Source organism: Chiloscyllium punctatum, chromosome 9, assembly GCF_047496795.1.
Source record: "Chiloscyllium punctatum isolate Juve2018m chromosome 9, sChiPun1.3, whole genome shotgun sequence".
NCBI classification, from domain to species: domain Eukaryota; kingdom Metazoa; phylum Chordata; class Chondrichthyes; order Orectolobiformes; family Hemiscylliidae; genus Chiloscyllium; species Chiloscyllium punctatum.
The window spans coordinates 37,658,344-37,686,130 of NC_092747.1; the positions used below are offsets into that span (position 1 = coordinate 37,658,344).

Sequence of the window (27,787 nt, forward strand, 5' to 3'; positions counted from 1 at the left end):
ACGCCGCCTGACTTGCTGTGATTTTCCAGCACCACATTTTTGACTCGAACCATCCTTTGCCCCTTAGTTTACTTTTATATTACATATGAATGAACCTACAATGAATTGGTTAAAATAGTGTGAAACATAGGAGGAGTCCCTGCGCTTATGTAAAACCTCCCTTCGGATTAATAGTGTGGTTCAGGAATGGGGGAGCCTGTTTGGCGATTGTTTTCTGACGCCCGGCTCGGTACTTCCTCACCGTCCAGCCGCTCCCTCCTTCCCTGCGCTATCCGTCATATTGTGAAGATTACCGGGCAGAGGAAGCCGCGAGCGCTGTGGAAGCTTCCAGTCGCTTCTCGGAACTTCTCTGCGGACGTCAGAGCGTCTGCGGTCACCATGGCGACGGAGGCGCGGGGACGCTTGCCATTGGCTGGAAGTCTGGAGAATGCGGATGGTCGCGTGGGCGGTGCCGAGGCGTGTGCATGGTGACAGTTTCTGGAACTTTCTTCCGAGCTCCGTATTTAAAGTACGGCACCACCGTAACCAGCGTGTTACAGTGATCAGCTTCGAGCTCTGGTGACTGTAAATAGGTGGTCCGGCACGTTTTATAAATATAAGCACGATAGAACGGAGAAGAATAAAAAAATCATAAGTAGCTTGATTGAAATAAAGATGTCGGTGGTCGGTTTTGACATTGGTTTTCAAAGCTGTTACATCGCCATCGCTCGAGCAGGAGGCATCGAGACCATTGCCAATGAGTTCAGTGACAGATGTACTCCGTAAGTAACTTAAGTAACGTGTATAATTATTTATATAGTTGGAGCTTTTTGGACGGATCCGCATGTTGAGCGGAATATTTGCCCACTGTGTGTTTGAACACTTGTTAAATTTGGCTAATAATTCTTCTCACGTTTAACGCTCTGTTCTTTTTTTTTCACTTCATATATATTTTTGTGGGTTTTATTCTCATTTAAAAATGCTTTGACAGTTTAGCGAAAACAAGATGAAGTTCAACGTGATGCTATAGAGGTAAAAACCTCCAAATAATTTTCAACGTTGTTTATAATTTGAAAAAAAGATAGGTAAATCTCGCTAAAATTACTTTTATTAAATTTAATTTTTGCATGAATATGTAGATTGAAAAAAGAATGTACTGGAAATTTCCAGAAACTGAAAATAGGGCCTTTCCCGCAGGAAGAAATGCCATTGCCATATTATGGATCAGTTTAGAAGTCTGAAAAATTACTATTAACCTATTTCTTGTATAATAAGTTGATACAGTTATCAGAATCTTATTTTCTTTATTACATCTTATTGTGCAATAATTGTAGCCGTAGATAATGAATGTTACATTCTTTTAGGTAGCAGGGTCATTTATCACCTCAGGATGTTGTCCTCTGCCTTTGTGCAATATTCCCAGCACAGCTAGGAGATCCATGCAGTCATGGGCAAAAGTCAAACTGAGGAATTTTTGCTGGTGATGGTGGTAGAGGAAGAACTGTGAGGGATGGCTTATTTTTTTTTAAAGAGGCAGGCAATCCTGTGGGATGATGTTTTCTCCACGTGTGCTTAAAAAAACACAACAGGCATGTATTCTTTTCACTAGTCACTCCACACCTTTGGAAATTTTTGACGCTCTTATGACTAAGTGAAGGGGCAAACGAAGGACTGCAATTAAGCAGAAGACCTGCACTTTGGCAGTTCACAATTACATATACATATCTGAATTGTATTTTTCATTCAGTTGAAAGGCCTAACATGTGAAATGCTTTAGGATAGAAATTCCAACATATCACATTAGGAATTTCTGGTTGTGTGCAGGGTCACAGGGATGCTCTGGGTCTGGGTAGAATGCTGTTTGGAGGGTCAGTGTGGACTCTATGGGTCAAATGGCTTGCTTCCACACTGTTAGAGTTCTGAGTGCAAATTTTGCAACTGGACACCATATGCTGGAGGTGTACAAGGAACAGAGTGTTTTCTTTTTTTAGAAAAAAGTAACAATGCACACACAAACTGTAGGTGAAAGCTCAAGTAAAATTCAAGGTAGTACAAAACTGACTTATACACCAGAGATCAGACTATGAATCACTAATTAAGCACCAACACTCACTAGCGTTCATTTGAGTTCTTCTACAGATATTCAAGCTCCAGATCTCATTGCAGCCTTGTTACAACATGAATAAAACAGCTGAATTCAAGAAGAGAGGTGAACAAATGTGGTGTCAAGGAGCTTTTTTTAGATTAGATTACTTAGTGTGGAAACAGGCCCTTCGGCCCAACAAGTCCACACTGACCCGCCAAAGCGCAACCCACCCAAACCCATTCCCCCACATTTTACCCCTTCACCTAACACTACGGGCAATTTAGCATGGCCAATTCGCCTAAACTGCACACTTTTGGACTGTGGGAGGAAACTGGAGCACCCGGAGGAATCCTACACAGACACTGGGAGAATGTGCAAACTCCACACAGTCAGTTGTCTGAGGCGGGAATTGAACCCGGGTTTCTGGCGCTGTAAGGCAACAGTGCTTGCCACCGTGCCACCCAGCTCTAGCAAAACTGGATTTGCTACCAGTCATGATTCCTGAAGAAGGACTTATGCCCGAAACGTCGATTCTCCTGCTCCTCGGATGCTGCCTGGCCTGCTGTGTTTTTCCAACACCACATTTTTTGATTGCTAGCAATCATACCTGGCACAAAAGAAGATGGTTGTTGTAAATCAGTTATCTTGGCTTCAGGACATCTCAGCAGGAGTTCCTTGGGAGTGTTATAGGCTCCACTATCGGCTGTTTCACCAATGACCTTCCCTCTATCAAAAGGTCAGAGGTGGTGGATGATTGCAAAACATTCAGCTTAATTGATACCTGAGAGATACTGAAGCAGTGTGTGTCTACTTGAGCCATACCTGGACAATATCTATCTAGACATGTTCTGATAAGTGACAGGTAATGTTTATACCACAAGTTGCAAAATGACCAACTACAAAAAGGAAGTAACTAACCTTTTGACATAATCCGAGGATGGAGGACGGGAATAATTGTGGCTGTAACAGCTGCTTTTTATTTCTTGAGGTATTTCAGGTGTTGGAGGAGATTTCCTTTGAATTCCAGGAGCAGCAATCATTTTATGTATTGCTGCATTGTTTCAGAATTTTGGGGGACAAAGAGACAAAAGATCAAAACAACAGCACTTTTAAGAGGAGGAAGATAAAGACAGTGACGACATGGTCAGAGAAAGAAATCTATGCTGCTGTCTGAATCTGCGCAGTTACTGCCTTAGGTGTTTGAGTTCAAGTATCTGTGAACATCAGAATATGTCCAGGAGAAATTTCACATCTGACCATGGAGGAACCTGTATGGGAGCTCACAACACAGGAACAGATAAGTGCATAGTTTAAATGTAGCCATGCAGTAAATCTACAATAGTGAGTAGAGCAGTTTCGTTGCTGATATGTTTTATTGAGATCTGTCTATTGATTAAATTTTTCAAAAATATAAGCCATAAGTAGTAAGTTAGCCTGGAGCAGTGTATTTTTAGAGCAATAAGATGGTGCTATTTTCTGTATCTGTAGATTGTAAAGTAGCAAAGATGATCTTTGGTAGAAATATGTGCTCTTCCTGTCAGATGGGGGAGTTTGGGGAGAGTTTCCATGTTACTGATTTATTATGTCTTTGTCTGCAGAGAGAGAATTTGCAACCAATCAGACTGCATGAATAGGTTGGAGTGGCAATTAGACGCAATAAGGAGTTTACAGGAGCTCGTAGGTGTGATGGATGCCAGTTGTAAAAAGTGAGAAAAGCCTTCTTCACTATCTTATCTATCTGCAACTCTACTTTCAAGGAACTGTGAACCTGCATCCAAGGTCTTTGTTCAGCAACACTCCCCAGGACCTTTACCATTAAGTGGATAAGTATTGAAGAAGGCTGTTGGTGTGCTTTCCTTTATTGGACAAGCATTGAGTTTCAAAGTTGAGAGGTCATTTTGCGGCTATACAGGACATTGGTTAGGCCTTTTTTTTTTTGAAAATTGCATTCAATTCTAGTCTCCTTCCTATCGGGAGAATATTGTGAAGCCAGAAAGGGTTCAAAAAAAGATTACAAGGATATTGCCAGGTTTGGAGGATTTGAGCTACAGGGAGAGGCTGGGACTGTTTTCCTGGAATATCAGAGGCTGAGGGGTGTCTTTTTTATAGAGGTCTATAAAATCATGTTGGACATGGATAGGGCAAATAGGCAAGGTATTTTTCCTGGGGTAGGGGAGTCCAGAACTAGAGGGCATAGGCTTTTAGCGAGAGGGGAAAGATTTAAAAGGGACCTTAGGGGCAACCTTTTCATAAAGAGTGTGCATATGGAATGAGTTGCCAGAAGTGGTGGAGGCTTGTACAATTGCAACATGTAAAAGGCATCTAGATGGGTATATGAATAGGAAGGGTTTAGAGGAATATAGGGCCAAGTGCTGGTAAATGGGACTAGATTAGGTTAGGATATCTGGCATGAACCGAAGGGTCTATTTTCGTGCTGTACATCTCTATGACTCTATATTCCAAAGCATTTCCATAGCTGAATCCTCGTATTATCAGCATCTTCAAGGTTCCATTTGACAGAAACTGGACCAAGTGTAAAACATACTGTGGATACAAGAGTAGAGCAGAGTCTGGGAATTTATGGGGTGGGTAACTCTCCACCTGATTCCTCCATCCACAAGACCCAAGTCAGGAACGTAACTGCACTGCTACACAACCATCAAAGACACCTACCTCTCCATACCCTATCCGTAACTTGGGAAATCCGATTACAACGCTGTGGTGTTCTCCCAGCTTGCAAGCAGAAGTTCAAATGCTAGGGCCCTTCACAGAACGTGGCCTCTTGCTGATCTGAGGCACCAGAGGGGCTTCTCTGGGACTGCTTGGAGTTAGTGGACTGGACCATAATCAAGAATCCCAACAGACAACCGAGACTAATACGCCACCACCATCACAGATGTTTTATTGTCTATTGCATAGAGGATTGCATGCCAAAAGAAGTCAATCCATGTGTTCCTCAACTGGAAACTTTGGATGAGCTGGGAAACCCCACTGCCTGCTGAAGACCAGATGTGTAGCATTCAAGTTGGACAACTCAGACTTGTCCAGAAAGTTCAAGGATGACCTTGGCAAAGCTATCAGATGCCAAGAGACAGTATTGACCAAGTTAGAGGCTCAGACTAACCATGCGGACACCCACCAACTGTGGCAAGGCCTATGCAACATACAAGATAAAAGAAACCGAGCAAGACAGTGGATAAAAGCACATCCCTGCCCAATGCACTCAATGCTCTCTTTGCTCAGTTTGAGCAGAATGCCAGTGGCACAGTGTCACCTGGCCCGATAGCCCTGGACAAACCTGTTCCCTCTGTCACCACTGTAAATATCAATCTGTCTTCCTGAGAATAAATCCTAGGAAAGTTACTACCCCAGACGGAGTGCCTAGCTGTGCAACAAGATACTGCGAGGACATACTAGCAGAGGTATTTGCTAACATCTTCCTCTCCTTGCTACAATCTGAAGTCCCTACCTGCTTCAAGAAGACCACCATTATCCCCAGTACTAAAGTGCCTTAATGATTTAGGCTGTGGCTGTGATCTCCAGAGTCACAAAGTGCTTTGCGAGGCTGGTCATGGCCCACATCAACTGTAGCCTCCCAAAAATTTGTCAACTGGCAAAATGGGTACACAGCTTAGACCATTTTCCTACCTCTACACTCATCCCTGGAGAATGTGGATAACGCTAATCCCTACCAGACTAATTTCAATACTCCACAACCTAGGTCTCTGTTCAGCCCTCTGCAACTGGATCCTCAGCTTCCTGGCCCCCACTACTGGTGCCCTGCAAAGATGCGTTCCCAGCCCCCTACTATGTTCCCTGTACACCCATGACAGTTTGCCAAATTTCATATGAACGTCACCTACAAGTTGTTGATGAAACCATTGTGGGATGGATATCAAACAATGATGAGTCAGAATACTTTCCAAACATTAATTTGGAAGTTTTACTTACAGACACTAGCATTTCTTTTGGCCTATTTGTCAGTCAAAATCTGTTCCTACAGCATATGAACAGAATTGCGGAAAGTATTCTTCAGTGTGTATGTGCAACTAATTGTTTTTATACATCACTGCAATAACAAAAGAGCACAACTAAAATCTACAGTGCACTGGCATCCTATCATGGGGGACTTCACAGCAAGCAGTGCCAAGTGAGTGTAGGTCATTTCAGCTTGCACTGTGCAGGTTATGGAATCTGTCCCAACCTAGATACTTACTGCATTTAGACTTGCACTGTTTCAGCATCTGCCATGTTCAAATGTTCAGCACAATTTGCAATAAATCATCAGAAAACTTCCTCACTTCAAATCTTTGAGCAAAGAGAGGATGAGTCAACTGATCATGATCGGGCCAATTCACTATCCAGAGTAACTTCTGCAGGGATGCCTCAAATATGGCCTTGTCAATCGCAGTCACTCACCTCGCCTGTTTTTTTTTCATGTTTGAACAAACTCATTATTAAGGTCAGGAGCCAGGTAGCCCTGGTGGAAGCTAAACTGGGTGTCAGTGAGCATGTTATTTGAAGCAAGTACTGCTTGATCCCTGTTTAATACCTTCCATCATTTCACTGATCAGAGTGGACAAATGGAATGATACTTGGCCAGGTTAGATTTTCCTGATCCTTGTGTACAGGGCAAATGTGGGTAGTTTCCTACACTCAGGCACATGCTAGTGTTGCAGCTGTATTGGATCAGTTTGGCTGGAGACTGCAAATTCTGCACTATGTCTTCAATCCTGTTTCCAGGAAATCAGCTTTTGTAGTATCTGGTGCCTTCAACCTTTTCTATATCACTTGGAGGGAATCAAGTTGGCTAAAGACTAGTTGGGCACCTCTCTGTAAGAGGCTAAGATTGATCAACTGCTCTGTGCTTCTAACTGCAAGTGTTTAAGCCTTTTGCACTGAGTTTTAAAATTGTTTACAACTAAGTGGCTTGCTAGGCCATTTGAGAGGGATTTTTTTTATTTTAAGAGCCAACCATAATTGCTATGGGTTTGGTGCCAATTGTTAGCCAGATCAGATTAAGGACCGCAGATCCTTCCCTAAAGATGTGTTTTCCCACAGATGGGTTTTTCTGACAATCATCAATGGTTCAATGGTCTCAGACATTTTTTTAGTTCCAACTCCTTTTTGATTGAATTCAAATTCTACCATCCTGAGGTGAGATTTAAGCCTAGGGCCTCACTTCACGACAAGGTTGCCCATTGGAGACTAGTTAGCAAGGTTAGATCTCATGGAATGCAGAGAGAACTAGCCATTTTGGATACAGAACTGGCTCAAAGGTAGAAAATAGAGGGTTGTGGTGGTGATGGGTTGTTTTTCAGACTGGAGGCCTGTGACCAGTGGAGTGCCACAAGGATCAGTGCCGGGCCCACTACTTTTTGTCACTGTTATATAAATGATTTTGGATCTGAGCATAAGAGGTATAGTTAGTAAGTTTGCAGATGACACCAAATTGGACAGTGAAGAGGGTTACCTCCGATCTTGATCAGATGGGCCAATGGGCTGAGAAGTGGCAGATGGAGTTTAATTTCAGAAATGTGAGGTGCTGCATTTTGGGAAAGCAATTTTTTTTAGCAGGACTTATACACTTAATGATAAGGTCCTAGGGAGTGATGCTGAACAAAGATACCTTGGATTGCAGGTTCATAGTTCCTTGAAAAGTGAAGTTGCAAGTAGATAGGATAGTGAAGAAGGCGTTTGGTATGCTTTCTGTTATCGGTCAGAGTATTGAGTACAGGAGTTGGGAGGTCATATTGTAGCTGCATAGGACATTTGGTTAGGCCACTTTTGGGATATTGCATCCAGTTCTGTTCTCATTCCTATTGGAAGGATGTTGTAAAACTTGAAAGGGTTCAGAAAAGATGTGCAAGAATGTTGCCAGGGTTGGAGGATTTTGAGCTATAGGGAGAGATTGAATAGGTTAGGGCTGTTTTCCCTGGAGTGCCAGAGGGTGAGGGATGACCTTTTTTATAGAGGTTTACATAATCATGAGGGGCATGGATAGTATAAATAGACAAAGTCTTTTCTCTTGGGTGGGAGAGTTCAGAACTAGAGAGCAAAGGTTTAGGGTGAGAGGGGAAAGATATAAAAGACTTAAGGGGCAATTTTTTCAGAGGGTAGTATGTGTATAGGATGAATTGCCAGAGGAAGTGGTGGAGGCTAGTACAATTGCAACATTTGAAAGGCATATATGAACAAGGGTTTGGAGGGATATGGGCTGGGTGTAGGCAGGTGGGACTAGGTGAGTCATCTAGATTCAAAAAGTTAACTTGCTGTCTCTCCATGCATGCTGCCTGACCCACTGATCCATCATTTTTCTTTTATCTGGAACATTTGCCAGGGTCCCTGGACTACTTCTTATCCAACAATTTTAATACCACTATGCCATTGCTGCCCATAGGCCATTCTTTAGCTTTTGTAGACTCTGCCATTCATTTTAAACGTCCTTTTAATGGTGACCTTGGTTCCACAATACCACCAACTACTAATAACTATTGTAAGTCAAAAATCTTACCCCTGCTTTTTGAAAGTACTGAATGACTCTACCTCCATCACTCTATCTGGAGAAGAAACTCTCATTCATGTCAGTAAATGGTTCACCTCATCCCTATATTTTAAAGGGGATTTGCCATTTATTCGTAAGGATATTTTAGTTTTTTTAAAACAGCAGCATTTCTGTTGTAGTTGCAAGGAGAGTATATCTTTCACATTGGGTTTTGATGTCAGACTGCAATTTTAACTGAACACATGAGCCAGAACACTAGTAGAACTCTTCCCGTCATCCAAACATTGTCTGAATAAACACTGTCATTTTTTTTTTTGTTTTGGTCAGTAATTTCCTAGGGCACTGTACCCTCCCTTCCAGGATTTGTGCATGAATGCTGGTCCCCTTTGCTTTGAGTGAAGACAGTATAGCGTCCACACCTAGACCATTGCCTATGGCAAGCATATCAGTAATTTTGTCAAGCTCCTCCTCCGTGTATTTGATAGTCCTCCATGACAAGCAGGCTTCCTCAGCATTATGCTGCTGGACTACTCCAGGGTGAACAAAAGTGTCATTACAGCTATTGATTTTGAGGTGGTTGGGGTTTGAATATATTACAACAATTTTAATGTACGTCGCAAAGTTTGTTAATTTGCTCAGCAGCAAAGTGTATTCAGAGTCCATACAATTGCAAACAAACGCATCATTAGATGGAAACAGGCCCTTCGGCCCAACACGTCCACACTGATCCTCTGAAGAGTGACCCCCCCCCACCGACCCATTCTTCTATTCTATATTTACCCCTGACTAATGCACCTAACACTATGGGCAATTTAGCATAGCCAATTCACCTGACCTACATATTGTCGGAGGAAACCCGCACAAACACGGGGAGTTTGCACAAACTCCACACCATTGCTGAGGCAGAAATCGAACCCAGGTGCCTGGCACTGTGAGGCAGCAGTGCTAACCACTGAGCCACTATCAACTGCAACACGTTCTAAATAGTGCAGTTGCTTTAGGAGCAGGCATTCAAATATTATGTCCTTTCCAAAGGAGATTTTGAGTAATAGTACCTCTTCCAAGCATGCTGGATTGGGAGAGAATTTTCCTGTTGGACTACCTCTTCTTGTTACCGGATTTGGAGAATCTTAAAGGCTCAAGTAGTGCTATGTCTTCTGTGCCTTGGGTTGCTTGCAGTAGGTTGTCCAAGTAGCCACTGCATATGGGAACATGGCGATCTCCACCTGGTAAACCATGACTTTGGTCTTCAGTTTGAGTTCTGAATTTTCTTTTTAATCCTTTTTTTTTCCCTCCGTAAATCAGTAGAATAAAGTAGTACCTGAGTTGGTTTTGTTTTGCATCGTGTGGTGACATTGCACACTTTGCACTGTCAAGTGCACTCAATACAGAAGTACAATAAAATCTAAACCTAATACACAGAACTGATGTCATATCTTTTTTTTTAAGATGTGAGGGGGCAGAACTCACTACAGCGGGACTTTGGAGTCAAACCTGACAATGCGGGGTTTCTCTAGATACAGCCGCAATGACACTGGACAGAATTTTAACCCAGCTCACAGTCCGTAGAATCATAGTCAGACCTCATAGAAGCGCACTCTTTGGTCCAACTTGTCCATGATGACCAGACATCCCAAACTGACCTAGTTCCATTTGCTGGCGTTTGGCCCATATCCCTGAACTCTTTCTGTTCACAAACCTGTCCAGGTGCCTTTTTAAATGCTGTAATTGTACCTGCCTCCACTTCTTGTGTGGCAGTTTATTCCATACACACACCATCCTCTGAATGAAAAAGTTGCCCCTCTGGTCCTTTTTTAATCTTTTCCCCTCTCTCGTTACATCTAGGGTCTCCAGTTTTTGACTCCACCCTAGGAAAATGGTCCCCCCTCAGCCTCCGTTCCAGGGAAAATAGCCCCAGTCTTTTCAACCTCTCCAGACAACTCAAATCCCTACAATATCCTTAAATATTTTTTTGCCCCCTCCAATCATATGATATCCTTCCTCAGGCTAACCAAAATTGCATCCAGTATTCTAAAAGTGGCCTCACCAGTGTCATGTTCACTGTAACATGACGTGCCAACTCCTCCTATACTCAATGTTCTGGCCAAATGCTGCCTTCACCACCCTGTATACCTGCAACTCCACTTTCAAAGAACTATGCATTTGCACCCCTAGGTCAGGTGGTTTGGCAACAATTAACCATACAATTAACTTTAAGTCCTGCCCCGGTTTGCCTCGCCAAAATGCGTGACCTCACAGTTATCTAAACTAAAATTCCATCTGCCACTGCTCTGCCCACTTAGCCCTTCTGATTGTCCTCTGAGATCATCTTTGCTGTCAATCTTGATTTTAGTTTGTTTCCTTTTGCAACTTCATTGGTGGATGTACATGCAGATGTAACTGAGTAACCCAATAGCAAGAGTGGTTGAGAGTATTCCTCTCAACAATTTGAACTTTTCATGACTCAATTTTCCAGAGTTGGGAAACCTGGCAGTAAAATTAAAAATCAGGTAAAGCAGTAATTTATTTGACAAATTAAAGGTCATATTCTAAAATTTAATAAAATCTTATTGCTCGTAGCTACTTTCTCAACTGCCTTACCATTTATTGCAGCAGCAAGTGTATTAACAAAACTTGTGGATACTATAGCCCCGTCATGCACGTCAAGATCGTGCCATACTACTTTAGATTGAGCTTCTTGCCTGAAGTCCACTGCGTATCAACAACAATAATGGGACACAGAATAAGCTGCAGGTGAATAAGAAGCCAAAGCCACTCTGGTGTTGAAGCCCCAGCATGCACTATCCATACACTCAATTGGTGGCGTAGACAGAAGCTTAGACTTCTTAACTTTTCATGCCAGTTTGAGCCTTGCTGAGCACTGCTTTGTATGTGGTTGTGTAAATCTGTATCTGTGTTTCGTGGCCATATTGAGAGTAGTGGCAACTCTCAATTTTTGTCTTTCTCTCCTTCCTGACAGCCATAAAGACATCTCCAAGTTAGTTCCATCTAAACACAAAATGTTTTGAATTTGTTTGATGCACTGTTGACTTTCTCAGTTTCCTCTCAGACAATAACAGCCAGATTGAGCAGGCAAACAGAATTACAGACAGGCTTTCCACAGAAACCAGATACTACTGAATGCAAGTATTCATCCTTGACATGGATGTCACAGGCTATGCCAGCATTTATTGCCCATCACTATTTACTCAGTATAGTTGAGTCAGCCACAGTGCTGTGGGTCTGGAATCACATGAGGTCCTAACCAGGAAAGAATGGCAAATATCCTTTCCTAAAGGCACATTGATCTCATTCACTCATGTTTATGATGACTCTTGATTATCCTTTGGGATCCTTCCTTTTTATTCTAGTATTGAATTTTAAACTTCATTTTCTACAGGATAGAATTCAAAACAATCTCCCCACAACATTACTATCCCAAAATCCTGGGTTTATCTCGTGATGTTACCAATATGAAGACGAGGAGCATGAGAGTGATCAGGTTGCCCCACCAGTGCCAGATGTATTGCGTACTCTTACTGAGTGCGTAGGATCCCATCCTTTAGAAATAATGTGTGAATATGAGTGACGCGACCACTTAAATTGATCGGGGGGAGAAAGGTTGCTAAACCAAAGCTCCAAGATTCTGTTTCCAGTCAATGTTTTGAGTTTCAGGAACTATCCAAAGCATGTATGTTTGCCATGAATCATTTGAAGGTGCTCAACCGAAAATGAAAACAGGAACAGATTTTTAAAACATTCTGAAGTTAGATCTTTGGATGTAAAATATAGTATTGTTATCTTTTTTGGGGGAACCATTGAAATTAGAAGTAGGTTTATTGTCACGTATACTCCAGTTACAAAAGAACTGGAGTACAGTGAAAAGTGTACAACGTCACCAACACCTGGCACCATCTTAGGTGCAAAATACCTAGGCCCAAATCTTGGGTACAAAAAATAGAGAAGATAAAAAGTTACAATACATTATCAATATGAATAGTAGCTCAAGAAAATGAGAAATAAAGCTAAAAAGATAGACAATAGTCTTTCTATTGGGGAATTCCATGTGGTTTGACCGGGCTCCACCAGTTACCAGTTGTCTTCACTCCTGACTCGCTGGCCACCATCCCTGCTCTACTTCGAGCCACTGACCACCATCTCCCTTCTGCTCCGGGCCACTGCAGAGGAGGAAACAAACTCACTGGGTGGGGGGAAAGGAATGGATGAGCAACGATCTTATTGTCAGATTACGTTTTTTGAAATATTGTGGAAATGCTTAGAATTCCTTTTTTTTAAAAGAGATTGTATGTTTAAAGTTTGCTGTAGACCTAGAAGATTCTGTTTTAAAATCCATATGAATGGTAATAAGTCCTTGCTTTGCTGTGGACCCTTTTTTTTCGGGGGGCTGGTTTCAAACAGTGACTAGCAAAGGGAAGATTTTTAAATATGGTTTAATCAGTGAAAGCTTTGATAAGAATAAGCAGCCCAGAGGATCTCACTAATTTTTTTTTCTTTTGAAAATTAAATCCTCCAGTTGAGTTCAGGATGAAACCTTTTTCTTTGAAACAGTGAATGAAAGAACATACTAGAGTATATTTCATAAGCGGTGTCTGCAGTACTTCAGAGACAATGGTAGGGGACCACGCATGCCAGAATATTAGAGGTATACTCTCTGGAAAATTCTATTCTTTCTTCTATTGCTCTTGAGAATAAACTATTGTGTGTGTTTTGGGGATATTTAGAAGGATAAGCATTAATATTTGTTACTTTTCTCCCTCCAACTCTATTTTTATTTTGATTTGATCCCTGCCCTCTCCTTCACTGTTTGATCACACAGCATTGCCCTTTTGATGTGAAGGGCACTGCTTGTCACTGGCTACTCGGGTGTTTTCTTTCCTTCCTTCCTGGTGGTGGAAATTTGAATAAAGATGCGTGCACCTTGTGTCTTTCATTGTCTCTCACTTGCACACCGACAGCATGGGTGCTGGGAAAAAAAAAGCACTACTGCAGTTAGGCGGTAGTGTGGGGGTAAAAAAAAAAAATATATAAACAGGCGTGTCAGAAGTTCTGTTCTGAGAGCTGATATAAACTTTTGATTTGACCAGGTTTCTCATAAATACAGTTATTCGTTTTTCAGGTTCTATAAAAACAAAATCATAAATGAGGCATTTAATTAGTCATCTTGGAAACTGGAAAAATGTTTATTTGTTGTTTATCCATGAGACTAGAGCAACCATGTACAATCCAGCCTCAGTCAAGTTACTATAATATAAATGTTCCCTTATTTCCTGCACCATAATCATTCAAAATTAACTTCTTTCCTTCCCTGAAAAAGATTCACGTATTAATCCAGATTCATTTTAAATCAGTTGGTTTGCATTTCATGTACAGAAATCTGAAACTCCAATTAACTTTTTTTTCCTGTTTTACTAGGGCAGTTGTATCCTTTGGATCAAAGAATAGGGCTACTGGAATTGCAGCCAAAAATCAGGTAACTTTTTTTTTCCCTAGTCCAAGATTAGGACAATAGTTTCATAAGACTAACAACTCCATACATTTTAGTTAAAATCCCTTTTTCTGAATAGACATCGTATTTAATCACCGGGTACAGAGGAGCCTCGATTATCCAAAAGACGTGGGCAGGGAGTATTTCGCTCAGTTAATCGAATGCCAGATAACATAGTTAGCCAAGCATTGAGACCTTTGCAATCTTGTTTGGATAATCCGGCATTTGGTTAATCAAATGCTGGATAGTCGAGGTTCCTCTGTAATATGTTTTATAAAGTACCATATGATTCCAAGAGTTGAATTCTAAACGTTCATTGCTGTACACTTTAGTAGCTTGTGATATAGTCTGGGAAGCAAGAGGAAAATTAAATTATTGATTACATTTGCACTGGCAGATGCACCAATAGAGTGTATGCTTTGAATGTTTACTATGGTGCCTCCATATTTATTTCAGAATTCATAAATCGTATCCTGTGTCAAATTTTGGCTACATTTAAGAAATTAATGTCTCTATGTAATTGAGTCCTTTATAGCTTATGAGAGCTGAGATTGCTGTTTTGGTGCAATAAGTTTAATTGTAAATGACTATTCCCTGAAATTAAACTTACAAGTGTTAGATTTTAGAAACGTATTCCAGATTTAACTTTTTAGCATTTATTTCACCTAGCAATTGCACCATTAGCATAAACTTTCCAAATCATCTAGTCTCCTTCCATGCTTGCAAGTGTAGCACTGCAACTGCAAGTAACATGAGAATAGGTCAACAGAAAAAGCACAAAAACAAACCAATAGCACAATCCACATGAGATGAAAAGGCACACTCCTCTTTTCTTTCTTGGGGGGGGGGGGGGGGGGGAAATGAGAGATTTTAGCAGTTTATATCAGTACCTTATTTCAAAAACATACTTCTCCAGGGAAGTGAAAAGTGACTCAGTTATTCAAGATGAGCTAACTTATGAGCTGGAAGGTTTGTTTTCAGATGTTGCGTCACCATGACTAGGTAATATCATCAGTGAGAATATCCTCTCTACTTATAGGTCTTGATTTTCTTAAGGTGGGTGATGCCATTTCCAATTCTTTTATTTTCCAAGGGAAGGTCGGTGGGATCTGAGTCTGCGTTTATTGATGGAGTTCTAGTCAGAATGCCTTGCCTTTAAGAATTCTCATGCATGTCTTTTGTTTCGCTTGTCCTAGGATGTGTGTGTTGTCCCAGTCAAAGTGGTGTCCTTCCTTGTTTGTATGCATGGAAGCTAGTGATAGTGAGTCATGTCCTTTGGTGTCTAATTGGTGTTCATGTTTCCTGCTTGTTTGTTCGATGTAGTGCTTTTTTTCTTTTACAGTTCTTACATGGTATCTTGTAAATAACGTTAGTTTTGCTGGTAGTATCTGATGGATCCTTTAGATTTATTAATCGCTGTTTAAGTATGTTGGTAGGTTTGTGGGCTACAATGACGCCAAGTCTGGAAGTCATTTCTGATATGCCTTTGATATAAGTTGATGTGGCTATTGTCTTTTGGTTGTGTTGTGTCTGCTTGTTTGGGTTTGTTTCTGAGGAATTGGCAGATTGTGTTTATTGGGTACCTGTTTTTCTTAAACATTATACAGATATTTTTCTTCTGTATTGTAGTTCTTGGGTGCTCAATGTAATGTGGCTTGTTGAAATGTCTTGATGCAGCTCCATTTGAGGATGATTGGGATGATTACTTAACTTCAGAAGCATTTGGTCTGTGTTTTTCCGTAGATGCTGGTTTGCAGCTCCATTAACTGTACATTCAATTGTCACATCTAGGAATGGGAGTCTGTTGTCGGTCTCTTTATCTTTTGTGAATTTTATGCCTATCAGGATATTTTTGATAGTGTTAAATGTTTCCTCTAACTTGTTCCATTTTTTGTGATGACAAAGGCATCATCCATGTAATGGACTCAAAGTTTGGATTGGATACATGGGAGGACAGCTTGTTCAAGTCTCTGCTTTACTGCTTCCACTATGAGCCCTGATAGCGGTGATCCCATGGGGTTCCGTTGACCTGTTTGCAGGTTTTGTTATAGAATGTGAAGTGGGTGGTGAGGCACAGGTCTAGTAGCTTGAGGGTGTTTTTGCTGATGAAGTTGGTCCTGGTTTTCCTCTTAGGGATGCCAGTGTTTCTTTGGCAAGGGCAATGTTAATTGATGTGAAAAGGGCTGTAAAGTTAAAGGACACCATTATTTCATCCTCCTCTGTCTTGGTGTCTTTAGTGTTCAGGATTTCTTGGATGGAGTGAATGGTGTAGCATGAATCTTTCTAATTAGATGTTTTAGATTTTGATGGAGTTCCTTGACTAATTGGTGTACCAGGTAGGGAGACTACGGATCCGTTAGTACCAGCAAAGCTAATGTAATTTACAAGATATCATGCAAGAGCTGTTTTTTAAAAAAACACCGGACAAACAAGCAGGAAACCTGCTACCAGGATACATGAACACCAATTGGCCACCAAATGACATGATCCACTATCGCTAGTTTGTGTACATACAGATAAAGAAGGACATCACTTTGACTGGGACAACACACATCCTAGGACAAGTGAAATGAAGACATGCATGACCATTCTTAAAGGCATGGCATTCTAACCAGAACTCCATCAATTTTAGATCCCATCTACCTTCCCTTGAAACAAAACTGGAAATGGCATCACCCACCTTAAGAAACCAAGACCTATAAATAGCGAGGCAGGACATATCACAGTGCTTCACCAGAGACTCTCACTGATGTTACTTAGTCATGATAATGAAACATTATGAAAACAAACCTTCCAGCTCAGCAAGTTAACTTCCATACTTATCCTGAGCTCCAAATCTTCTCAAAAATTGTAAAGTCATTCAAAAATTGAGTAAACTTGTGAATTCAAATCCATTTCAATTCAGTTCAAGGATTGCAATTGAATTTTCAAAGTAATACGCAATTACTAGTTTAAGAATAAACACCACCTGACATGTCTTTATAATGTTACAAAAGTAATAGAGCAGTAGGTACCTCAGACCCTGGGGCATAAATTTTCAGTTGCACAGCTTCCAAGTGTGTTATGAGGGCCTACCAAAAATTTTCATGTGCACTTTCAGTGCTAGCCACAAGCTGTATGAAATATAGTGACATGTGCAGGCTGATGCAAAATCAGGATAGCAAATATGGTCAACATATTTGCAGAAAATATCTTATTTCATGATGCTTTACTTTCAGATGAACTAATTCACTTTTTCTGGGACCATTTTAAAGGGCCATTCAACAAGTTGCAGCTGAGGCACAGTTTCTGAAAGTGCTGTGGCAAGTTGCTAAAGATTTTTGGTAATCAAGGAAAGGGAGAAATCAGTACTTCACACAGGTATAGGAGCAGTAATGCAGCACCACCTGCATTACTTAGGACATTCTTAGGACACAGTGAGAGGATGCATTACACTGGAGGGAGAGAAGAAGGGTATCCTGCAGAAAACCATGTCCAACCCATAAACCATCTTCAGGAATACTACTTCCACTCCTACTCAGCAATGTGCAGTGGCAACAGAAACTGTCAAAAAATTGTGCTATCTTTATCATGTTAATTGTATATTAATTGTGTTCACCTGTGTACACCTGTGGTGAGCACCAATGGGAATTCAATTGTAGTACTAAAAATAAAAACCAAAGTTTTTTTTTAAAAAACACTCATCCCTTGACCTAACGCTTTCAATGTTTTAATTTTCCAAATAAATGTGTGCATGTATAAAGCTGGACTGTGGTTCTATCCTTTTGGCAGCAGGCTAACTGAAGTACAACATGATTGGAGAGAATGATTGCCTGAAGCTTTACTTTTGGAAATTGTAAAAAATATTTTCAGACATAAAACAAAAAATTTTCTGACTATTTGTGGAAAATAGGAGAAAGCAAGTATAAAGTGGAGATTATGATTAGTTCAGTCCTCTGATTCTATACTATATGGCCCATGTAAGAATTATTCAATGTTGTGATCTTACTAAAGAGAATACAATGTATGATCATGGCATTATCATGTCAAGAAGCAGAGGCATTTGAGATTGATGCGTGTGATTTTGGACAGTGGAGAACATTTGGACTTTCTGTTTGATTTCTTGGATTACATCTCCATGAAGAATGAGATATTATCAAAATTTGATTGTTTGAAAAAAAAGATGATTTGGAAATACATTCCGTACATATACTTTCACAGCATCTGTTAAAGATTAACAAAATACAGTTTGAGACTCCTTGAATTAGTATAAACCTGTTTCATAGACTGTTGTTTCCAATGGGTGCGGGAAGAAATTACAGTATCAATTCGGATTTTAACTACTATGGAACTTAAGGGACATTTTGTGGTTACACTCAACAAATTAAATGATTGCGAAATTTCAAAATCTAATTATTAAACACTGCCAATCCGTTGGAAAGGTTAGAAGAATAAGGACGAAAATATCTTTTTGAGCAGAGTTATCTATTCCAGAAGACAAAAATGGAATACAATGAGTGATAGCAGGGATGTCCAAAGTTACTATTTATTTAAAAAGTTATTTACTTCAAGTATGACTCTAAAAAAGGCAAACTGACACACATCACTAAGAAGATAATCATGAAAATGAACCAATTATACTGGCCACAATGAGCAGACTTACTGAGGGCTGAGCAACGTGGGCTTTGGTGAGATTCATGTGCGAGTTGGGCAAGAAATCTGGCAAGGCCTATTTTGACATCTGGAGCATCTCATTCCATTTATCTTTCCTTTTTTGACAAATTTCTCTCTCGGCAGTGAGATTATGATTAAGGGGAATATTACTTTTAAAAACACTGTTAATGGGCCAACAGCTAATTAATATTCAGCTTTCTAGACATTCAGAAAACTCTACATGGAAACAAGAGTGGATACTTGGCAAATTCAGCTCGCTACTTAGTCCAAAAGACCTCCATGTTCAGAACAACTTAACTGTACTTTGGAAGCAAAGACTTGCTTTGCAGGATACAGCAGCAACTAACATTGAAAGATTGCAGTAGGGGCACAGTGCACAGGCCGGGACCCAGCTTAACCAGGCTGTATCTTGCTTTCCTGGTGCTCTCGCAGCACCATAAGATTAGAGGAGCAGAATTAGGTCATTCAGCCCATTGAGCCTGCTCTGCCATTTGATCGTGGCTGATTTGTTTCTTAACCTCATTCTCTTGCTTTCTCCCTGTAACCCTTGATTCCTTACTCTCTCTCTCTCCTGTTATAAATACACACTCAATGACTTTGCCAGAGAAGTCTGTGGAAACCATGACTTGCACAGAATCACCACCCTCTGGCTGAAGAAATTCCTCCTCCTCTCTGCCAACATGCATGCCTTGCCTTATTGTGCAAGGATAGTAGAGCTTACCCTGCTTGTCAGGAGTCTTCCATCAAGAAGAAATACATCTTGGTGAATAGCACAATCTCCCGTTTACAAATGTGCCACCACCTTATGCAGCAAATCACACTGCATGTGCAGCAAGCAAGCAGTTAAATCTTGAGTCTTAAGGGAGGAGTCCTCAAAGTCTATAGAAACACCTGTCATTTGGGGGTTCTGACAGTAAGTTGAAGGCATCCTCCCATTATCAATCCAGGAGATTGTTCAGTAAAAGTGGCCTCAGACAGGGGTCCGTGATTCTGCATTCCGGGAAGTAGTTCTGTAGCACCTTGGCAGCTGGTCCAGGGAGGTGGAGATTGTGCAACCACCAGTAAGGATCTGGGCTCTCATCTGGGGTTATTGTGTTGGGTCACTCAATCCTTCAGGTCCCTCTACTGAATCTGATGGGGGGGGGGGGGGGGTGGGGAACAGTTGTGAAGAGGGAAAACCGTATCCTCTACTGTGGGCAGGACACTTAAAGTTATTCTGTCGGGTTGAGGGCTACAAGCTGGGAGCAACATGATGGATGAAAATTGTGCAGGCTACTGGCTGAGGAGCACTAACTGTCATTTTCCATCATGCTAGAAATCATAAGTACATAGGGGGAAGAAAGGACTGACCACATTCCAGATTGGAAGGGTAAGTTACTTAACCTATAAGGGAGTATAGTGAATATAATGAGGTAAACCATCTGGACCGAAGAATGCATTCCTTGATTAGGGCTGTTAAGCTGGTCAAATCAGGGAGCCTGGCTAATGTAAGCATTGAGTGTTAGGGACACTGACGCTGTAGTGTCTGACTCTGTAGAAGGCATCAAAGGCTGTTCGTGTGTAAAAGGATGACTTCGTTATGAGATACTGGCTTCTGTAGAGTTGTTTCAGGAGGCGATTAAAGGATCACCATATTGGGGCTTTTAAAGGAAAGGACATTGCTTGTAGACCCATACACTGCTCAGGATACCAACCTGTGGTGTACCTATTCCATGATAATCCTATTGTACCTCCCTAATCCAGACATCACTGACTCCTTCAGACCATGACATTTCAGCACAGTCGCCATGAAAAATTTAGGATGTGGTCTGAGGAGGCCCAAAGATGTCAGTAGCGCACATGTCAGTTTGCACCTTTGTACTTCTTGCTTCCAGATGGTGCTACCGACTTTCCACAATGGAATATTACCTGTGGCTTGAAGTTCTGCCCTATTCTATAATAATGATATGTGGGACTGCATGGAGAGATAAACTACTAGGTGTAAAGTGACAGCAGTGACTTTTATTGAAGTACAAAATAAGATACGGTGCACTGTTACATGTGCCACTGGAGTATCCTGAGAAGTCTTTATTTCTTTCCTTTCCCCTTTGTCTTTGTGTATTTCCTAGTTTTGTGGTGGAGGGAGACTTGTTGGTTGTGCAGTCTATTGATCCGAGAGATTTGTTCAGGTAAGCTGTGGTGGGCTTGTGTCTGCACAGACTAGATATGTGGATAGTTGTCTTGCCTGATGCAAATTGACATTCTTAGATGCAAACTTGCAACAAGAGGATGGCAGCCAGGGTAGGTGGAGGGTCTACTCATTTCTCATGTGTTCTGAGTAGAGACTTCTGAAGGGACTGTGTCTGGTTCTTCGTCCAGCTGGGTGCACCCTGTCATTACTTTGTTTCCTGAGGACCAATGGCTGAGGGATAGAATGTAGGTGTGTACACCTTTCCAATGGATCCTGAGTTTGCTGGTCCTCACTTCCGCTGGTGGATATGAGCTGTAATGTGCAGATGCATTCATTGACTCATTGCTGCCATGTTTTGGATGTGAGCTTATGAACCTTAACAGCCCATTTCCATTTGTTTGTGGTTTGCTCTGAAACTTGCTTGTGAAAGGTTCACACAAACCTTCCTGCCCAGCAGAAACAGGATTCACCTAGCATTCACCCATTTGAGTTATACTGCCAGGGTGGTTTGTTGACATGGGGAACATAGTGATAGTCATGGTACACCATTTTTCTTATCCCTAGTCCCTTACTAATTGTCTAGAGTGATTTTTATCCAGTATTTGGCAATGCATTGTTGCAACTGTCCTTTTTATAGGAATGTGCCGTTTTTTAAAAGAAGGAAGTCCAAAATCTGCAGTTACTCTACTCTTCCCAGTGTGCACAGGACACCAGTGAAGTTATAGTACCAAGTCAGGACATGTGATGCTAGCAGAGACTCTAAAATCATGGAAGTAGGTTGTTTGCATACACTTTTTCAGGCTGCCTGTTTTGCTTCAAAATTGCAAACACAGCTTTTGAATCGTAATCCCTTCATCTGGCAAATAGGACTTAACAAATTCTAAGTCTAGTTTTCCCTTGAAATACATTGAGCACTGAAACTTTCAAAGAGGAAGAAAAATACAGTAAAATGACTTTAAAAATTGAGAGAGATGTTAAGTTTGAAAACCGGTATTCTGGCTAGCAAACAAAAATTGTAAAACGCTGTGCTGAACAATATTCAAATACAAGATGATTATAAAGCAAAATACAACATCAAGCAACCTGAGGGGATATTAGGTCAGGTAGATCAAATGTTCAATCAAAGTAGGATTTAAGATGTACTGTACCTTTTTAAAGGAGGAAAGCAAGCTAAAGAGACAAGTGTAAGAGAGGATCTTTTCAGGGAACTGAAGGCAAAACCACCAGTAATAGTGATTAAAACTGGGAATGCTCGAAACCAATATGAGGATAATTGGTATATATATCTATAAGGGTTTATGGAGCTAGAGAAAAACGAATAGAGACTTAAAAACATAAGTATTTTAAAACAAAGTTTATGGATGAATAAAACTTGCTGTAAGTTAAAACACATGCAGCAGCATTTTGGATGACCCCAGTTTGCAAATGATAGTCTATGGTAGGAGTGTATTGGAGCAGTCAAGTCAAATGAGAACAAAGATACAAATGAGTGTTTCAGCAGCAAGTTTGCTGAGACGGGGATGTTGTCAGATGTCCCAAAAATGGAGGACAGTCCTACTGATGGTGAGAACAAAGTTGAAAAGTCATCTTTGGGTCAAATGTGAACAGACTGGCTTAATCTTCAATTATTATCAACGAGACGGTTGGAGTCATAACTAGGAGTTTGGAGTAGACACCAAAAACTATGTTCAGTCTTCCCAGTATCTAATTGCAAGAAAACATTGCTCATCCAGGTCTGGATGTTGAATAAGTAGCCTGATAACTTAGCAAGAAAGGAAGAATCCAGAGAGGTAATGGTGATAGACCTGGATGCTGACAGCATCCATGTGAAAACTAATTAGATGAATTTAGTTTAGATAAAAAATGAGATGCTGCACTTTGGGAAAGCAAATCTTAGCAGGACTTATACACTTAATGGTAAGGTCCTAGGGAGTGTTGCTGAATAAAGAGACCTTGGAGTGCAGGTTCATAGCTCCTTGAAAGTAGAGTCGCAGGTAGATAGGATAGTGAAGAAGGCGTTTGGTATGCTTTCCTTTATTGGTCAGAGTATTGAGTACAGAAGTTGGGAGGTCATGTTGCAGCTGTACAGGACATCGGTTAGGCCACTGTTCGAATATTGCGTGCAGTTCTGGTCGTCTTCCTATCGGTCGGATGTTGTGAAACTTGAAAGGGTCCAGAAAAGATTTACAAGGATGTTGCCAGGGTTGGTGGATTTGAGCTATAGGGAGCAGTTGAATAGGCTAGGGCTGTTTTCTCAGGAGTGTTGGAGGCTGAGGGGTGACCTTAGAGGTTTATAAAATCAAGAGGGGCATGGGTAGGATAAATACACAAGGTATTTTCCCTAGGGTGAGGGGAGTCCAGAACTCGAGGGCATAGGTTTAGGGTGAGATGAGAAAAATATAGAAGAGACCTATGGGGCAACTTTTTTTGCGCAGATGGTCGCCTCCACCACTTAGCTGACAGTGCAAGTGGTGGAGGCTAGTACGATTGCAACATTTGAAAGGCATCTGGATGGGTATATGAATAGGAAGGGTTTGGAAGGATATGGGCTAGGTGCCGGTAAATGATTAGGTTGGGATATTTGGTCGGCATGGATGAGCTGGACCGAAGGGTCTGTTTCCTTACTGTACATCTCTGATTCTGTTACCAAAGGACAGCGAGAAGATGAGAAATAGGCAGAGACCAAAGCTATAGATTCAGAAGGGAGTGGTCTTGTCCAGAATCCAGTATCGCCTGGCCGAAAGGTGTGTCATATCAAGATTGACTAAAATAGCTAGAACCAAAAGTATGGGAGTAGAAACCGAATCCATTATGAGTTACTGTTGACAGTCTAAATTTTGTTAAGTTTATCTGTCTTAGATGCAAATAGAGATTTCTTGGAGTTTAAGTCGTTGCAGATCAGACGAATTACAAGTTGTTCTATGTCTAGTTAAACATTTATGGCTTGTAAGTGAGTGAATTGATAACATTATCTGGTGATTGATTGAGATTCAGTTGTTTTTATTTAACTTCCAGCTGATTACAAATGCTAAGAATACCATACTAAACTTCAAAAGATTCCATGGCCGAGCATTTAATGATCCTGTTGTTCAAAATCAGAAGAATAAGCTGACTTATGATCTTGTTCCAATGGAAACTGGAGTTGGAGTTAAGGCAAGTTCATTTGAATGCTGTTATCAACAAGTGTATTTTTGCTCTCTCTCGATAAGACTGGACAATGGTATTTTTAGAATATATGTTGTATTCTCTTTCATAACACCAATTTTATTTTGAACTGTGGGTATTTTCACTACTGATTATACAATACTCAGCACCTTTTGTATCTTCTCAGATACTGAAGTAGTCCATGTTCAAATGCAACAAGACCTGAACAGTATTCGGGCTTGGCTGACAAGTGACAAGTAACATTTGCGCAACACAAGTACCAGGCAATAACCACCTCCAAAAAGCGATCATCTAATCGTTGCCCCTTGGCATTCAATGACTTTATGATCCCTGAATTCCCCACTGTCAACATTCTGAGGGATACCATTGATCAGAAACTCAACTAAACTCACGATATAAATATAGTGGCTACAAGACCAGGTCGGAGGTTAGGAATGCTGCACTAAGTAACTCCCCACCTGTCTCTATAAATCCTATTCACTATCTACAAGGTATAGATCAGGAATGTGATGGACTAGTCCCACTTGCCTGGATGAAGGTAGCTCCAACGACACTCAGAAAACCTGACCATATAGGAGAAAGCATCTCACATCCACTCATTCCTCCACCGACAATCAGTCGCAGCAATGCATACCATCTACAAGATGCACTGCATAGATTTGCCAAAGATCCTTAGCAGCACTTTTCAAACCCATGACCACTACTGTCTTTAGAAAGACAAGGGCGGCTGATACATGGGAACATCACCTCTTGAAAGTTCCCCTCCAAGCTACTCACCATCCAGACTTGGTAATATATCGCTGTTCCTTCATTGTTGGGTCAAAATCCAGGAATTCCTTCCCTAACAACCTTGTGGTTCTACCTATAACACATGGACTGCAGCAGTTCAAGAAGGCAGCACACCATCACTACCTCCAGGGCAACTCAGGAGGAGCAATAAATGCTGGCCTGCCAGCAATGCTCACATCTGTTAACTGAATTTTTAAAAATTACTTGTTTTCTCCAAGAGAAGTTCCATATCTTTGTGTTTTAGAGTCACAGAGATGTACAGCATGGAAACAGACCCTTCAATCCAACCCGTCCATGCCGACCAGATATCCCAAACCAATCTAATATCACCTGCCAGCACCCAGTCCATATCCCTCCAAACCCTTCCTATTCATATACCCATCCAAATGCCTTTTAAATGTTGCAATTATACCAGCCTCCACCACTTCCTCTGGCAGCTCATTTCATACACGTACCACCCTCTGCGTGAAAAAGTTGCCCGGTAGGTCTCTTTTATATCTTTCCCCTCTCACCCTAAACCTATGCCCTCGAGTTCTGGACTCCCCGACCCAAGGGAAAAGACTTTGCCTATTTATCCTATCCATGCCCCTCTTGATTTTATAAATCTCTATAAGGTCACTCCTCAACCTCCGATGCTCCAGGGAAAACAGCCCTAGCCTATTCAACCTCTCCCTATAGCTCGAATCCTCCAACCCTGGCAACATCCTTGTATATCTTTTCTGAACCCTTTCAAGTTTCACAACATCCTTCTGACAGGAAGGAGACCAGATTGCATGAAATATTCCAACAATGGTCTAACTAATGTCCTGTACAGTCGCAACATGACCTCCCAACACCTGTACTCAGTACTCTGACCAATAAAGGAAAGTATACCAAACGCCTTCTTCACTATCCTATCTACCTGTGACTCTACTTTTAAGGAGCTATGAACCTGCACTCCAAGGTCTCTTTGTTCAGCAAAACCCCTAGGACATTACCATTAAGTGTATAAGTCTTGCTAAGATTTGCTTTTCCAAAATGCAGCACCTCACATTTATCTGAATTAAACGCCATCTGCCACTTCTCAGCCCATTGGCCCATCTGGTCCAGATCCTGTAGTAATCTGAGGTAACCTTCTTCGCTGTCCACTGCACCTCCAATTTGGGTGTCATCAGCAAGCTTATTAACTATACCTCTTATGCTCGCATCAAAGTCATTTATATAAATGACGAAAAGTAGAGGACCCAGCATTGAACCTGCACTCCACTGGTCACAGGCCTGCAGTCTGAAAAACAACCCTCCACCACCACCCTCTGTCTTCTACCTTTTGAGCCAGTTCCATATCCAAATGGTTAGTTCTTCTTGTATTCTGTGAGATTTAACCTTGCTAACCAGTCTCCCATGGGGAACCTTGTCGATCGCCTTACTGAAGTCCATATAGATTACACCTACTGTTCTGCCCTCATCAATCCTCTTTGTTTGTTACTTCTTCAAAAAACTCAATCAAGTTTGTGAGACATGATTTCCCATGCACAAAGCCATGTTGACTATCCCTAATCCAGTCCTTACCTTTCCAAATACTTGTACATCCTGTCCCTCAGGATTCCCTCCAACAATTTACCCACCACTGACATCAGGGTCCCCAGTCTATAGTTCCCTGGCTTGTCCTTACCACCCTTCTTAAACAGTGGCACCACGTTAGCTAACCTTCAGTCTTCTGACACCTCACCTGTGACTGTCGATGATACAAATATCTCAGCAAGAGGCTCAGCAATCACTTCCCTAGTTTCCCACAGAGTTCTAGGGTACACCTAGTCAGGTGCTGGGGATTTATCCACCTTTAAGTATTTCAAGACATCCAGCACTTCCTCCTCTGTAATATGGACATTTTTCAAGATGTCACCATCTATTTGCCTATATCTTCCATGTCCTTTTCCACAGTAAATACTGATGCAAAATACTCGTTTAGTATCTCCCCCATTTTCTGTGACTCCATAAAAAGGTCGCCTTGCTGATCTTTGAGCGGCCTTATTCTCTCCCTAGTTAACCTTTTGTCCTTAATGTATTTGTAAAAACCCTTTGGATTCTCCTTAATTCTATTTGCCAAAGCTATCTTATGTCCCCTTTTATGCCCTCCTGATTTCCCTCTTGCGTATCCTCCTACTGTCTTTAAAACTATCCAAGGATTGACTCAATCTTTCTTGTCTATACCTAACAAATGCTTCCTTCTTTTTCTTAACCAAACCCTCAATTTCTTTAGTCATCAGCATTCCCTATACCTACCAGCCTTTTCTTTCACCCTAACAGGAATATACTATCTCTGGATTCTTGTTATCTCATTTCTGAAGGCTTCCCATTTTCCAGTCGTCACTTTACTTGCGAACGTCTGCCCCCAATTGGCTTTTGAAAGTTCTTGCCTAATACTGTCAAAATTGGCCTTTCTCCAATACAGAACTTCAGCTTTGTGCTTGACTGATTTTATTTATTGTTCAAATTTTCTTTGTCCCAGTTTGGTTGGTCACAAAGCAAGTGGGATGAACATAACATGAACATTTTTACCTGATCTGATCTGAACCTCCCTGTATTTCTGGATTTAGGTCACTAGTTCATGAAATTCAAAGCCTCTAATTTCAGACCGGGCATGATTTTAATCTTGTTTTCAGTCATTACATCAATAGTTGGCTGTAGCCTTCTTGGATCAAATAAACATAAAATGTTTGGGAGGTGAAGGAAAGCATCATCTCATGCTCTAGGGAGCTGGCATTGCTGATTAGATGTAAAAAACTATAAATTAGGAAGATTAAGTAAGAAGATATTTGGATGATGGAATGATGCGCATTATCCATTTTCAGGAATTGTTATGAGATGTGGATGATCTTTAATTACAGAAAAATGTTAGTGGCCATTTAAGCAAACACCTTTCAGCTCATTTGTTTTTATATCAAGCTTTTTTTT

The 27,787-nt window shown here is 41.1% G+C and overlaps 1 protein-coding gene across 3 annotated transcripts in view; it reads left to right on the top strand.

Annotated features, from left to right (window-relative positions):
• Positions 1-27,787, top strand: part of hsph1 (heat shock 105/110 protein 1) — a 109,967-nt gene that overhangs the window by 17,160 nt on the left and 65,020 nt on the right. For 2 of the 3 annotated variants that reach the window (XM_072577255.1, XM_072577256.1), the window contains exons 1-3: positions 455-761; positions 14,004-14,061; positions 23,915-24,052. In XM_072577255.1, the coding sequence (XP_072433356.1) occupies positions 655-761; positions 14,004-14,061; positions 23,915-24,052 (303 nt within the window). In that variant the 5' untranslated portion in view covers positions 455-654. Of the gene's footprint in view, positions 1-454; positions 762-14,003; positions 14,062-23,914; positions 24,053-27,787 lie in introns of those variants that run through there. The other variant, XM_072577258.1, reaches the window with a different exon arrangement.